The sequence below is a fragment of the Acyrthosiphon pisum genome, chromosome A2 (assembly GCF_005508785.2).
Source record: "Acyrthosiphon pisum isolate AL4f chromosome A2, pea_aphid_22Mar2018_4r6ur, whole genome shotgun sequence".
Lineage (NCBI taxonomy): Eukaryota > Metazoa > Arthropoda > Insecta > Hemiptera > Aphididae > Acyrthosiphon > Acyrthosiphon pisum.
Genome location: NC_042495.1, coordinates 115,613,043 through 115,625,819, shown reverse-complemented (window position 1 = coordinate 115,625,819; position 12,777 = coordinate 115,613,043). Strand labels below are relative to the sequence as shown.

The 12,777-nt window shown below is 29.5% G+C and overlaps 3 protein-coding genes across 4 annotated transcripts; 2 read left to right on the top strand and 1 right to left on the bottom strand.

The window, feature by feature from the left end:
- Positions 1–742: 742 nt before the first annotated feature.
- On the bottom strand, positions 743–2,729 carry LOC100168253 (charged multivesicular body protein 6-A). Its single transcript, NM_001293381.1, is given in 6 exon segments — positions 743–920; positions 985–1,135; positions 1,202–1,318; positions 1,383–1,506; positions 2,042–2,151; positions 2,273–2,729. Coding segments are annotated over 6 exon segments (621 nt in total). The 5' UTR covers positions 2,336–2,729; the 3' UTR covers positions 743–864.
- Positions 2,730–2,958: 229 nt separating this feature from the next.
- LOC100166864 (poly(A) polymerase type 3) lies at positions 2,959–9,516 on the top strand. Its single transcript, XM_008186225.3, has 4 exons — positions 2,959–3,320; positions 3,466–3,596; positions 7,011–7,095; positions 7,260–9,516. Exon 4 carries the CDS (start codon positions 7,283–7,285, stop codon positions 9,203–9,205), a length of 1,923 nt encoding a protein of 640 aa, XP_008184447.1. The 5' UTR covers positions 2,959–3,320; positions 3,466–3,596; positions 7,011–7,095; positions 7,260–7,282; the 3' UTR covers positions 9,206–9,516.
- On the top strand, positions 9,371–11,937 carry LOC100574942 (RCC1 domain-containing protein 1). Of its 2 annotated transcripts, XR_001679709.2 has the most exons (7): positions 9,371–9,616; positions 9,681–9,772; positions 9,841–10,042; positions 10,103–10,226; positions 10,366–10,553; positions 10,873–10,940; positions 11,009–11,133. XR_001679709.2 is itself a non-coding variant. In XM_003245415.4 (6 exons), exons 1-6 carry the CDS (start codon positions 9,400–9,402, stop codon positions 11,299–11,301), a joined length of 1,116 nt encoding a protein of 371 aa, XP_003245463.1. In that variant the 5' UTR covers positions 9,371–9,399; the 3' UTR covers positions 11,302–11,937. The 2 variants fall into 2 exon arrangements, 1 of the variants encoding a protein (XP_003245463.1); XM_003245415.4 differs by lacking the exon at positions 10,873–10,940 and having other exon boundaries at positions 11,009–11,937.
- Positions 11,938–12,777: the final 840 nt, after the last annotated feature.

Below are 12,777 nucleotides of genomic sequence, written 5' to 3'. Positions count from 1 at the left end.
TCCGATTTCTCTTTGTTCCGTTTGGTATTTAATCAAAATTTACTTGTTATTTACCAAATAATAAAAATATTGTTTAGATTAAATTACTTTAATAGTCATTAATAAGCACCTAACCACACAATTAAGTACAATATTTTCAACTATTTGGTATTTTTAGTAACGTGTTAACCAGACTGAATACATGAAACATATTGAGTGTAATATACTCCATGCATAGAGAATGCATTCAAACAAAAACATGAAGTCTAATTTCTCTCACCTAGTCGCACGGCAAACCATGAGGGGATGCACAGATTATGACACAATTTAATCACCGCCAACTTGCATAGTGCCTTTATAGTGTGTGGTGACTGGCGACATGTGAATAGAGGCATACATTGGTTATGTCCCCTTTGTCGAAAATGCTTTTGGGAAAATTTTTTAAAAAAACAATCAGCAGTTAGCATAAAATTAAATATCAAAGGATTAGGTATTGTAAGACTCAAAAAGTTTTTAAAACAATTCAACTTTTAACTGTGGATTTAAAGTTAAAACAGGCCTACACTAAAGAATTACCATAAACTAATTAAAAATATCTTGATATGATTTTTGTAATAACAACGTAAAATATGTGTACACTGACGTTATTAATTTAAATTATATTAGAACACGACCAAAATTGAATTGTTGATAACTAAGGTTTGAATTTCCTATAATATAACTCTTATTGAACAATGAATAAACTTTAAAAAAAATATGTATATCAAACATACAACTTTTTAATATTATAATATACAATAACAAAAAATAAAAATTTTAATATGTTAAAAAGAAATTGACTCCTACTTTAATTCGGTAACATTTAACCGAATATTATGATTAATTTTATTGAGCTTCTAACGCGATCTTCTTTGTAGGCAATTTGTCTTCCTCTTTGGTCTCTAAATCATGAAAAATGCATTTAAGTATATTGTATTAAATACAATATTTTTACTTTATAATTACCTGGAACAGTTACTGGTAATTCATCCGATGGTATGGTTGGTAACAAATCTATAGCTTTTTGATGCTCTACAGAAATTAGTTCATTTAATTCAGCTTCAACTGCTTCTTCATCCTCAGATGACAAGGCGCCACTAAGTAAATCGGTTATTTCCTATTTGAAAATTTATTTTATTAAGTTAATTATTTAAATAATATGTTCAAATATAATATTAATTACCCTTTGTTTATCGATTCCCTCTTTAGTTTCATCCAAAAGTTGCTCAATGTGTTCAATATTAAACAATTCATTCGCCTTTTTGAGGGCTACGTTTCCAACTTTAAGGCCTTCAATAACCTACACATAATTGATTGAATTAAATATACTGTAGAAACTGTAAAATAATATTTTGAGTTAATACTTTGATTTCTATTTGGGTATATTCTAAATCTTGAATTAATTTTTCGATTGTGTCCAAAGACGCTTCAGTACGCTCGAGCTGTTCTGTTTGGTATTTCTTTTTTCTCAGCAATAGTTTTGCTTTTCTATAATGGTGAACATCATAATTATTAAATAGTCAGAGCAGAGATTGATAATGTAACTAACAGATATGCCATGCCCCCCTTCTTGGACAGATATGTTAATTTTTTCCTCTACTATTGAATCACTCTTCTGGATTCGCTACCATGAACTTTTTAGTTTTACATTATATTGAAACCAGGGGCGTTATTGTGGGGAAGGGGGTGTAGGGTGTACATTTGCATCAACTTTTTTTTAAAACGTGACATATTAAAAACATTTTACAAATATTCTAGTTTTTATCCCTTCTCCCCCCCTTAAAATAAAATTTTCCTCGAGTCCTGGTAATAATCTGAATGGCCTGCAAACTTTTGGCACCAACAAAAAAAGTTGAAATGACGCCCCTGATTGAAACCAATTAAAAATTCATTTGTTCAACATATATTCTCAGTATTCAGTAACATTATCAAAACATTTAATTAAAGAAATATTTCTTTAACAGTTTCAAAAATGTTATACTTGCATAGGCTTAAATTTAATAATGCATTACTTTAGACATACTCTCTTTTGTTTTCGGACAGTAGTCTTTTAGCGAGTTCTCTTTCACTTTCTAGTAATTTTTCAACTCTTTGTTGGTATCGCTTTAGAGTATCTCTCTGTTGTTTCATTTGCTAAAAAAATTAATTAATAGCCTTAAAAACACTGTACACAAATGTCAAGTAGATTTTAATACATGCTGTAGATTGTAGATAAAAAAAAACAAAGACCAGAGTACATATTCATTATTATTACCAGAACTGCTCGATCGTGGTCGGTAATACGAGTGACTTTTGGTTTTCCAAATAACATTCCCATATTGAAAAATTATTTTTAATAAAATTAATCAGCATAAGGCAAACCAATTTCGATTAACGAAACGTAGAACAGTTGATTTAAGCGTCAGAAATTCAAATAAACTAATCATGACCGCATTTATAATAAATAATAACTCGTACATATAATATGATTAATCAAAATTCAAGGTTTTTAAAAGTATTTCTATTGTTAAGTAAAATGTTAAAATCACATAATTAATACATAAAAAAAAAAAATATTAGCGATTAGTCTATTGAACGATTACAGATGATAACATTGTTTTTTAATCGTAGTCTGTTGACTGTTGTAGCACAGAACACTGAACAAAGTATATTTGTATATAAATTTTATAGATAAAAAAAATAATGAAAATAATAATCACAGATCAATTAATAATAAATTAATATGCATAGATAATATATCTATATATATATATTCTCTTTGGTTATAAAAAAAGCGACTATGCAGGGTTACCATTCACTAGACTCAGAACCTCGAATCATATTATTTATTATTGTTTTTCTACAATCCTATATATATATGTATTTCACGGAATATGACGAATCATGCCGGGCTGCATGGCTCCAACTCGCCGGAATCTGCGTCTTGCGATTCCGGAGTCTGCCCGCCGCAGAACCACGGTATGCGGTCGCACTGTTATCGTGGGCGTGTCTACTACAACAGCGGCCGTGGAAACCTGCATATTTTATTTATTTTCTCGTCGTCATAAACTACTCGGCAAGTAATAATATTATTATTGTATTGTACATAAAAACACTATCGTGATCCGACGAAGCGTTTTGTTTGCCGTTTCCAATTTCCCATAGAAGAAAGAAGAACGTTCTGCGAAGCGGTGCGGAAGGACGTCGGCCACGTCTCTTTTTCTCTCTCCGAAAAACCCAACGAATCGCGTGGACGTGCCGGCCAGTGTCGCGGCTCCGGCGCACCGTCTGCCAATCAGTACACAGTGTTTTGGTGTTGTGGTGTACGCATATTTTAGTTCATTGCGTACCACCGGTTGTCGTGTGGCGCGCAGGGACGCTTTTTTTTTTTATGTTTTTGCCGTTGTTTTCATTCTGATATTGTTGTTGTTGTTCCAGTTTTTAGTTTTGACTTTTTTGTTTCTCTAGCGGTATTATCGTGTTGATCGTAGTTTAATATACGAGGCATAGAACAAAGATTGAATACAAGACTTATAGGCTGTGTACAACAGTGTACTTCGTTTTCGTGTTCATCCGACGGTCGCCGAACAGTGTATCATGTAAGTACCTTTCATGCGAGCTCGTGTTTTGTTCTCGAAACGCCGTGCTCGTGTCATTACTCATTTCAATATTCCGCCCGTGTATAGTGTAGTGTCGACTGTGTGTTTGTTAGTTTGTGTGCTGCCATTGTTGTTTTCATTTGTTTGTATAGATTTATATTAGCATGTACCTACGCTGGCCACACAAAACGATCTAAAGCCGTCCGTGACCCGCGAGTTTACCTGCGTCTTATCGAAAAGGGGTCGCGTGGACGCGTGGTACCTATAAGATTTACGTAGTTCGTGTACTAAGACGTACCAAGTAAACTAAGACGATTATTGTTCACAATAACTACATGCCAACAACAGCGGTATATTTAACTCGTATTCGTGATTACGTGATGTGACGTCTATAGTTCTACTTGGAATGAGATTTTAAACTGGTACCATATCGATTATCGACCTATTAATATTCTTGAATTCAGTACCACATTACTTCATTATTATTCGTAAACACCGGTCGAGTGTACGGTACACCTAGGTCAGGTGCTAATATTATGTTTATAATTTATAATCGTGAAGTGAGGAAGTGAGGTATAGAAATATAGAATGTAGATTGTAGACACTAGACACTATGCTAATTAAATCCTTGTTTTGAACAAATTCAAAACTATTTATGTATTTTTAATGAAATTAAAAACTTATTTATTTGGGTAATATTTATGATTATTGAACCCATATAATTTTTTTCAAGAATTAGTTAATATTATATTTCATAGTTAAGTGTAAATGAATACCATAGTACTTTATACATTATATAATATTTGATTACATTACTAAAATTAGTTAATTTATGTCATTTATGTGATTTTGAATGCATGTTTTTGTACCTACTAAAAATATGTTGTCTTTGCTTACCTATTTATTGATTAATATAATATTTTTAGGGCTGTTCTTATAATGTGTGGTAATTTAAATTAATACTTATATTACTAATTTAAACACCTATTTTCTATTAAGCATAATTTTCTGTCAATATACAACTTTTAAAAAGAAAGAATAATTGAAAATATTGAAATACCTACCTCTCTTATTTTAAAATTTTTTATTTGTGTTAGGTAAGTCTTTAATTTTTGATTTGTGAAGTTCGGTTAACTATAGTTAACACTGTAAGTAAGTAATGCCAAGATTATCCTGGGTTGCAACAAGAGATGTGTTCCGGGTACCCGGAAATTACTCAATTTCCGGGTACTCGATACCATATTTAAGACTCGGCTCTTACTCGGCACCCGGCGTAATATCTACATTTTTACCCGGCCATTACTCGGTGTCCGGCATAATACCTTCATTTTTACCCGGCTACTACTCGGTACCCAGCGAAATCTACATTTTTACTCGACTCATATCCAATGGCAAAAACTGTTAATCTATTTATAAATATTATATGCATACTTATAATTAATATAACGTAAAAATCTAAAATTCTAGGGTAATGATTTATAATTTATTTTGGTACATATTGGAATAACTAAACCGATTTACAATAGCCAGTTGATTATAAACAAATCATGTTTTTCTTCTATGAATTACTAAAATCGTGGATATTTTGTTACTTTACCGGACACCCTTTTTTTTGCAATTTTTTTTTTAGACTTATGTAGTTAACTATACTGAGAACGATGGTGAAGTCAGAATTTGGCGGTTGGACTTAGTTTCAAAGTAATAGTTTAATGAAGTTCGCTATTTTACGATTTTTGCACATTCGCGCGTCACTAGTTTACTGCCCTTTTTAGGCACAAATATTAATTTTTTTTCGCTCTTACCTGAAAACTCTAAAACAATTAATCTATTATTATAATAATTGTAGTATAGGCTTAGTGCCTTAGTACATAAGGTTCAATTGTCATGTTGCCATAATATAATATTTATCAATCGGAATATAATATTATGTCAATATGAACGAGAACGACTTATCAGTTGGATATGACTGATATGGGCAGATCATTTTTACCACGGTGTTCTGTTTTATCTCATTTTATTTGGGTTTCACGCACGGTAAAAGCACAGAATAATGGTACTATTATCTATAACCTATGTTTCATTCAAAAACTCAAAAGTTAAAAGTGTAAAAGTAAAAATTGAACATTTTAGTAATTTTGTTATAAATTTTAGAATATGTTATAAGCCGGCGCATTGTCATCTTCACTGTTCAAATCGTATTTGATGTGTTCATGTATGTCTAATTATATTTTTTATTAAAGCCAAGGTTTTCGACTATAGCTGCAAACAATATGTATAAATTTGAATGGCAATTGATTTGCTATTTAAGCCCCGAGGGGGTTAGGGGCCGAGCCTCTATAAACTTTTATTACTGGTCATCGAGTATAGCGACCGGAGTCGGTAGGCGAAGGAAGGTCCCTTGAGTGTGGCGACCGGAGCCACTATAAATGTGTTACTTTAATTAACAACTACCTGCATAAGTCTAAAAAAAAATTGCAAAAAAAAAAGGGTCCGGTAAAGTAACAAGTTAGTTGATACTTTAATACTAGAATAAGTAGTGTTAAAAATTTTTACTCGGCCAATACTCGATACCCGGTTAGTACAAACAATTTTACTCTGCCAGTACTCGGTACCCGGCTTAGTACCAGATTTTCTACTCAGAACATTTCTAGTTACAACTACTTATTAAAAAAAAAAAAAAATTATAGTAGGTATAAAAAGTCAATCAATTAATAAATTAATATAGGTACTTACATTAAACAGTAAATAGAGCTTGGTCAAATTTATCTTATTATTACAATATGCGATACTATTGATTGTAATTCTAGGCATTAATGTAGTTTAGCTCCCAAGGATTTTTTTATAGAACTATAGTATTTTAACAAGTTAATAATGGTACAATAAAAATTTGTCGGTCTTATTTTCAAAATTAAAACATTTTACATTTTAAAGTTTGCGACTTAGAGTATTTCCACCAAAATTTTGACGATGAAGAAAAAAAACTTCTGTACAAGAAACTTTTATTTCTCCTTTTTTTTTGTTTTAAAGGATATAACTAGGCATAGCAAAGTCAGAATTTTTGGTGGCCGGAATACACTTTTTTTCTATCACTTTGAGAATAGGTACATGCATTTAAAATTTTTGTTTTTATTGTAGTCATTGTATAGAATGAACTCTACTTTGATTTGTAATAAATCAAAATCATACAGATAAATAAGCAACTAATGTACCGAGCCTTAGTTTGAGTGTTTTGTTCTGAAACGTAATAATTAATGTAAAACAGATTTATTTATTGAACAGATTATACACAAAAAAACAAAATTATGTACATTTAGGTTTATTGGTATTTATAAAATAATGCACTATTTTATTTTATAATCTTTAAATAATATTAACAAATTTAATGTTATTATCTATTTTTTATTTTTATTTTAGGACTTAATCAAGATACACTTTATTCAATCAGATAAAAATAAGTATCAAAAACCAGCATGTCCCAGAGATCGTGAATAAAATATAGGTATCTAGTGTCTAAATAACTGTTACATTTTTATTTTAAATTATGTTATAGACTGATTTTTTTTTATGACCGTAATTTGTAATAGATATTGTAAATCAAGAATTTATTTTATATAGTAACTGGTAATTTAAACTATTAATATAGTTATTTTTATTTTTAAATAGAGTATTCCTATAAACCCTTTAAAATGTATGGAATGACATCGGCAATAAGTGATGCTCTTCCGACAGACATTGATATACAGTTAACAAAATCATTAGATGATGCTCTTTCAAGAGAAAAAGTTATTACTACCGATGAAGATTTATCTCAAAGGCTTGAAGTATTATCAATGCTTAATAATTTGGCTAAAGAGTGGATACGTGAAGTTAGTATGGAAAGAAATTTACCCGAAATAACTGCTGAAAATGTTGGAGGATTAGTATGCACATTTGGATCCTATCGTCTTGGCGTTTATCATAAAGGTGCTGATATTGATGCCATTGTCATTGTCCCAAGGCATATAACCAGAACTGATTACTTTGCAACATTTTATAATAAGTTAAAAGAAAATCCTAGTATAAACAATGTTCGAGCTGTTGAAGAAGCTTTTGTTCCTGTAATCAAAATGATAATACAAGGCATTGAAATTGATATGTTGTTTGCGCGTCTTGCTTTAAAAGAAGTACACGAAGATACTGATTTGCAACAGGATGATCTGCTGAGGAATTTGAATCCAAAATGTGTGCGAAGTTTAAATGGATGTCGTGTTACAGATTCTATTTTACGATTAGTTCCAAATCGAGAATCGTTCAAGAAAACATTAATTGCAATAAAATTGTGGGCTAAACGTCATAGAGTTTACTCAAATGCTTTAGGATACCTTGGAGGGGTTTCTTGGGCAATGTTAGTAGCAAGAGTATGTCAGTTATATCCAAATGCAGCACCAGCAACTTTGATACACAAGTTTTTTTTAATATTTTCTAAGTGGCAATGGCCTCAGCCTGTCTTATTAAAACCATCATATTTTATGGATCTCGGATATCCAGTTTGGGACCCAAGAGTAAATATGGCGGATCGTAATCATGTTATGCCTATTATAACTCCAGTTTATCCTCAACAAAATTCAACTTTTAATGTTTCTCATTCCACACTAGCCATAATACAAGATGAATTTAAAACAAGTCTAGACATTATGGGAGAAATTTTAACTGGAGAATCTAGTTGGTCAAAAATTTTTCAACCATCTAAATTTTTCACAAAATACAGATATTTTTTGGCAATAACTGTGTTTGCAAACTGTGATGAAGAATTACTTGAATGGAGGGGGTTAGTTGAATCAAGACTTCGTTTTTTGCCCACATCTTTAGAAGAAATTGAATGTGTCCAAAGATCTCATTTAAATCCTGACCAGTTTGTACTACCTTATGATAAATCACAAGGAAGGCCATCATCAGTTTGGTTTGTTGGTCTAGAAATATCTAAGTCTAACGGGACAGTGGTTAATTTGGATTTTAGTACTCATATCCGTGATTTCTGTCTATTGGTGAAAAGTAGAGCTCATACTATTTTCAAAGCTGGAATGGATATACAAGTTAATCATTTAAAAAGAAAAGACTTGAGAGATTATGTACCTGATGAGTTAAAAAAAGAAAAAGCTATTCCAAATACTGTTGGTAGTAAAATTATTGCACGATTATCGACCGAGGGTAGACATTCTGTGTCAGAATTAGTGGAAGAATCACAAAAGAGTCCTACATCTAGAAAACGTGGCATTGAAGATGAAACTGATGATAATATCATAAAAAAAAACCTATTGTCGAATGATGACATTTTTGTCTTGGGATCTGTAGAATCTCATAGAAGTCCATCATCTGAAAATAAATCGAATAACCTAGTTAATACTCTTCTGTCAACCGCAAAAGAAAATCATTCTTTATTAACTGAAAATGAAACCAAAGAAAATATTAATATTGGAAAAGAATCTCTATTACTAACTGATGCCAGACATTCCACTATCGAATCGGGCGATTCCTTGAATAGTCCAGTATCAAATAAATGTTGTGCTGATGATGAAAGTGAAGAAAGTGATCAGAAAAAAATTAGGCTTCTTCATCCAACTGTTGCCTAATTACCCATGTGTTCATATGATATAAATCTTCAAATAAAAATATATACATATATATAAATAAATATATTAAATATACATACAAAAAAAATTTTAAAAAAAAAACAAAAAAAATTATAAATAAAAAAAAACAAAAAATGAACAAAATGCCAGTCATATAAAATTCATTTTTTTTTTGTAAAATAGTAAATTATTTTATGTTCTGTTATATTGTAATGTCTTGCAATACAACAACAGACTTAGATTCATATTTAAACAGCATCATGGGTATGTTTTGGTGTGGATTTAACGGGTTCAACCAATTGAACATTGAATCGAACGTCAACTTGGATTTTCATGCTCATGGTGACAATGGAGATTATGGTGAAATTCTACAAGTGGCTTTTTCTTGGAGTACTGCTTCTATTTTGACAAGTATTCAATTGTATTATTAATTTTATTATTTTTATTCATGAACATTGTATATGCTTAATTGAAGGTTCTGGTATAATTGTTGCAAGTGGCCTCATCAACAAAAAAATTATCAATTTTGAAGTATTGGATGATTTAGGATATGGTCCTTTTAAATCTGTAAGACATTAATACTTATTAGTTTTGAATATTTAATTTAAATTATACTATGTCATCAATATGTTTAGATTTCTTCATCTGAATCAAAGATATTAGCTATTGATTCAATTGGCAAATGTTGGTCGTATTCAAAATGTAATGGCAAGTGGAAAGATATTACTTCAATATTACAAAGTGAAAAGCAAGTCTCTGTATCCAAAAATCAAAACCAACAATCTATAAATTATGTATGCTGTAGTGATACAATTCATCTAGCAGTTACACATAATGGTATTTATTAATTTCAAAATTGTTTCTTATAAATTTGATAATAAGTTGTTTTTATTTTAGAAATTTATTCAATTCCTACTAAAATATTCGATTCAAAATTCAAAGTCACTCAAGTAGTGTGTGGCTTTGAACATATTGTTATTTTAATGGAAACTGGTTGCTTATATACACAAGGATCCAGTAGGTAAGACATTTTTAACACGTAAGGATTAATATTTTGTGTTTTATTGCACTCTATACTGTATCAAATTTAGCAAGCAATTATACCTATATTATAAAAATAAGTATATTAAAGATTTTAAAATTTACAAAAATACTTGCAGCCGAGGTCAATTAGGTCATGGTGAATTAATTGAAGAAGATTATCCACGGCTTTTAAAATCTTTAGATGGTATTCGAGTGATTAATACTTCTGCTGGCGGTTGGCATACTGCTGCAATTACAGAGTATAATGATCTATACATGTGGGGCTGGAATCATTCTGGGCAACTAGGAATTTCAAATTCCCCAGGTACTAGATTTATACTAATTAAATTGTAAGAATAAAAATTAATAACTGTACTTTGAATATAAAATAATATATAATATTATTTAGTCAATCAATTATAATGTGTAATAATATTGTGGCAGTGGCTCAAATCATCAGCTAAAATGTGGTTATGTAATGCATATTTTCACAGCTAAAATCTTAATAATTGATGTTGAAATAATTAAGTATTTGACCATTTTTAGGAAATAATATACTGTTTATTATTTATTTAAACATTATAATTAGACTATTTTTAGCATTTTACTATCTGATATTGTTACTAATTATCAACTAATTTAAGGTTGAATGTTTTGTATGACTTTATTTGGTTTACGGCACTAATAAGGGTATTCAAAATAATTATAACAGGTGAAATATCATGTTGGGTGTTTTTAATGTATTTTAAAAGTTAAAATTAATTTATAACATTTTTACAGAAAGTGGTGGTATAATAATGGCTCCAGAACCAGTACTGATTAATTGGCCAGAAGAGACAGATATTGAACAAGTGAGTTTGGGGGCAAGACATTCAATGGTTCTATCTAAGAACAATATACTTTGGGGTTGTGGGTGGAATGCTCACAAACAGCTTGGTATTGAGACATACCAATTAACTTGTGACCGAATGATTAATTTGAGTAATTTATCACCATTGCTTAAATGCAATGTAAGGAAAATCGTCAAAGTAGTATGTGGCGCATGGAACAGTGCCTTGTTGTTAGGTAAATGATAATTTAGCCCATAAAAATAAAATAATACTGAGATATTTGTAATTTTAACTTAAATGTGTGAATTAGTAGGTGGGTTTTCTGGAAAACAGTTTTTAGGAATATTGGATTTGTTGTAAAATAGTCTATGTTCTTCTTATTACTTTAACTCTAAATCATAAAATCTTTTTACAAGGTTGTAACAATTTCGTTTTATTTTTACCTAAACAATTTGTCTCTATTAAAACTAAATATATTATTTTCAAATTAATATGAGATATACATTTTTATACTAAGCATCAAATTTAATTAATTTGAGACATCCTGAATATTTAAATTATTTGCTTCATTATATTTTTATTTATACCACCTATAAATATTTCAATAATAATATTTGATTAAAAATCTATTTATGGGGGTACATTTTAACTTATGGGGAAATTAATATTTGTAATATTTTAAATTATCTAGAGTTGAAAAAGAACAATAGTTTTAATAAAAAATGTGTACTTCTTCATTGAACAAAATATGGTGTGGATGGAAATAAAATAAGTGTTAAACAATTGGCAAGTTTAATTGACTTAATTATGTATATAATATGTATTATTGTTTTTTTTTATATAATTTTATTATTTTTGAAATAAACGATTCAAATATTATTTTGTGTAATTATTTTACGTGTCAACCATTATCATGTGTTCATGTTAGGGTTGTTCTTACAATGTCCGGTAAAGTGTTGGTTAACGCTAACCGACCAATAAAAGATTTTATTACCAGCAAATTTTGGCTGGTAATAAAAATAATATCAGTAAATTTTAACTGGACATTGTAAGAACGGATCTTAGTGTGCTAATACAAAACAAAATGCTATTAAATACATATTATCTATTATGTATTTTTGTATTTTATGTTATTTCTCTTGTAACGTTCATTCTGGTTTTACAATACAGACTGTAACAGGAAGACATGACAATTGTGAAAATTATATGATTACTGATTGGTAAATACTTTAAGAAATATTATTCTTCTATGGGAATATACTCATGTCAGAAAATTCCCAAAAATGATATTTTGAAAAACATTATTATGTTCCAAATTAATTTAATCAAAAAAATATTGATATTTTAAAAGATTCTAATAAATAAACCAATATTTAAAAGATTTACAAATTTAAAAATTTTTATTTTCAGAATTAAAAATAAAGATTATTATTTTTATATTATACGTGTGGTGTAAGTGACTAAGTTATATGTATAAAAAAAAATTTAGTATTGATTACAACAAAAGTTATTTCATATACAGGTCTTCCTGATACACCCTGTATATTAAATATTAATACATAATATAGCATTTGGTATAAAGTATTGGTGAATCAATATTTTAAATAATAATGTAAATTTATATTTATTACAATTCATTTAAAAGCCACTTGCCACTTATGAGTTTACAACTTATCTAAAAATATATTACCTATATAAAATTAGTAGAGGCGGCAATGT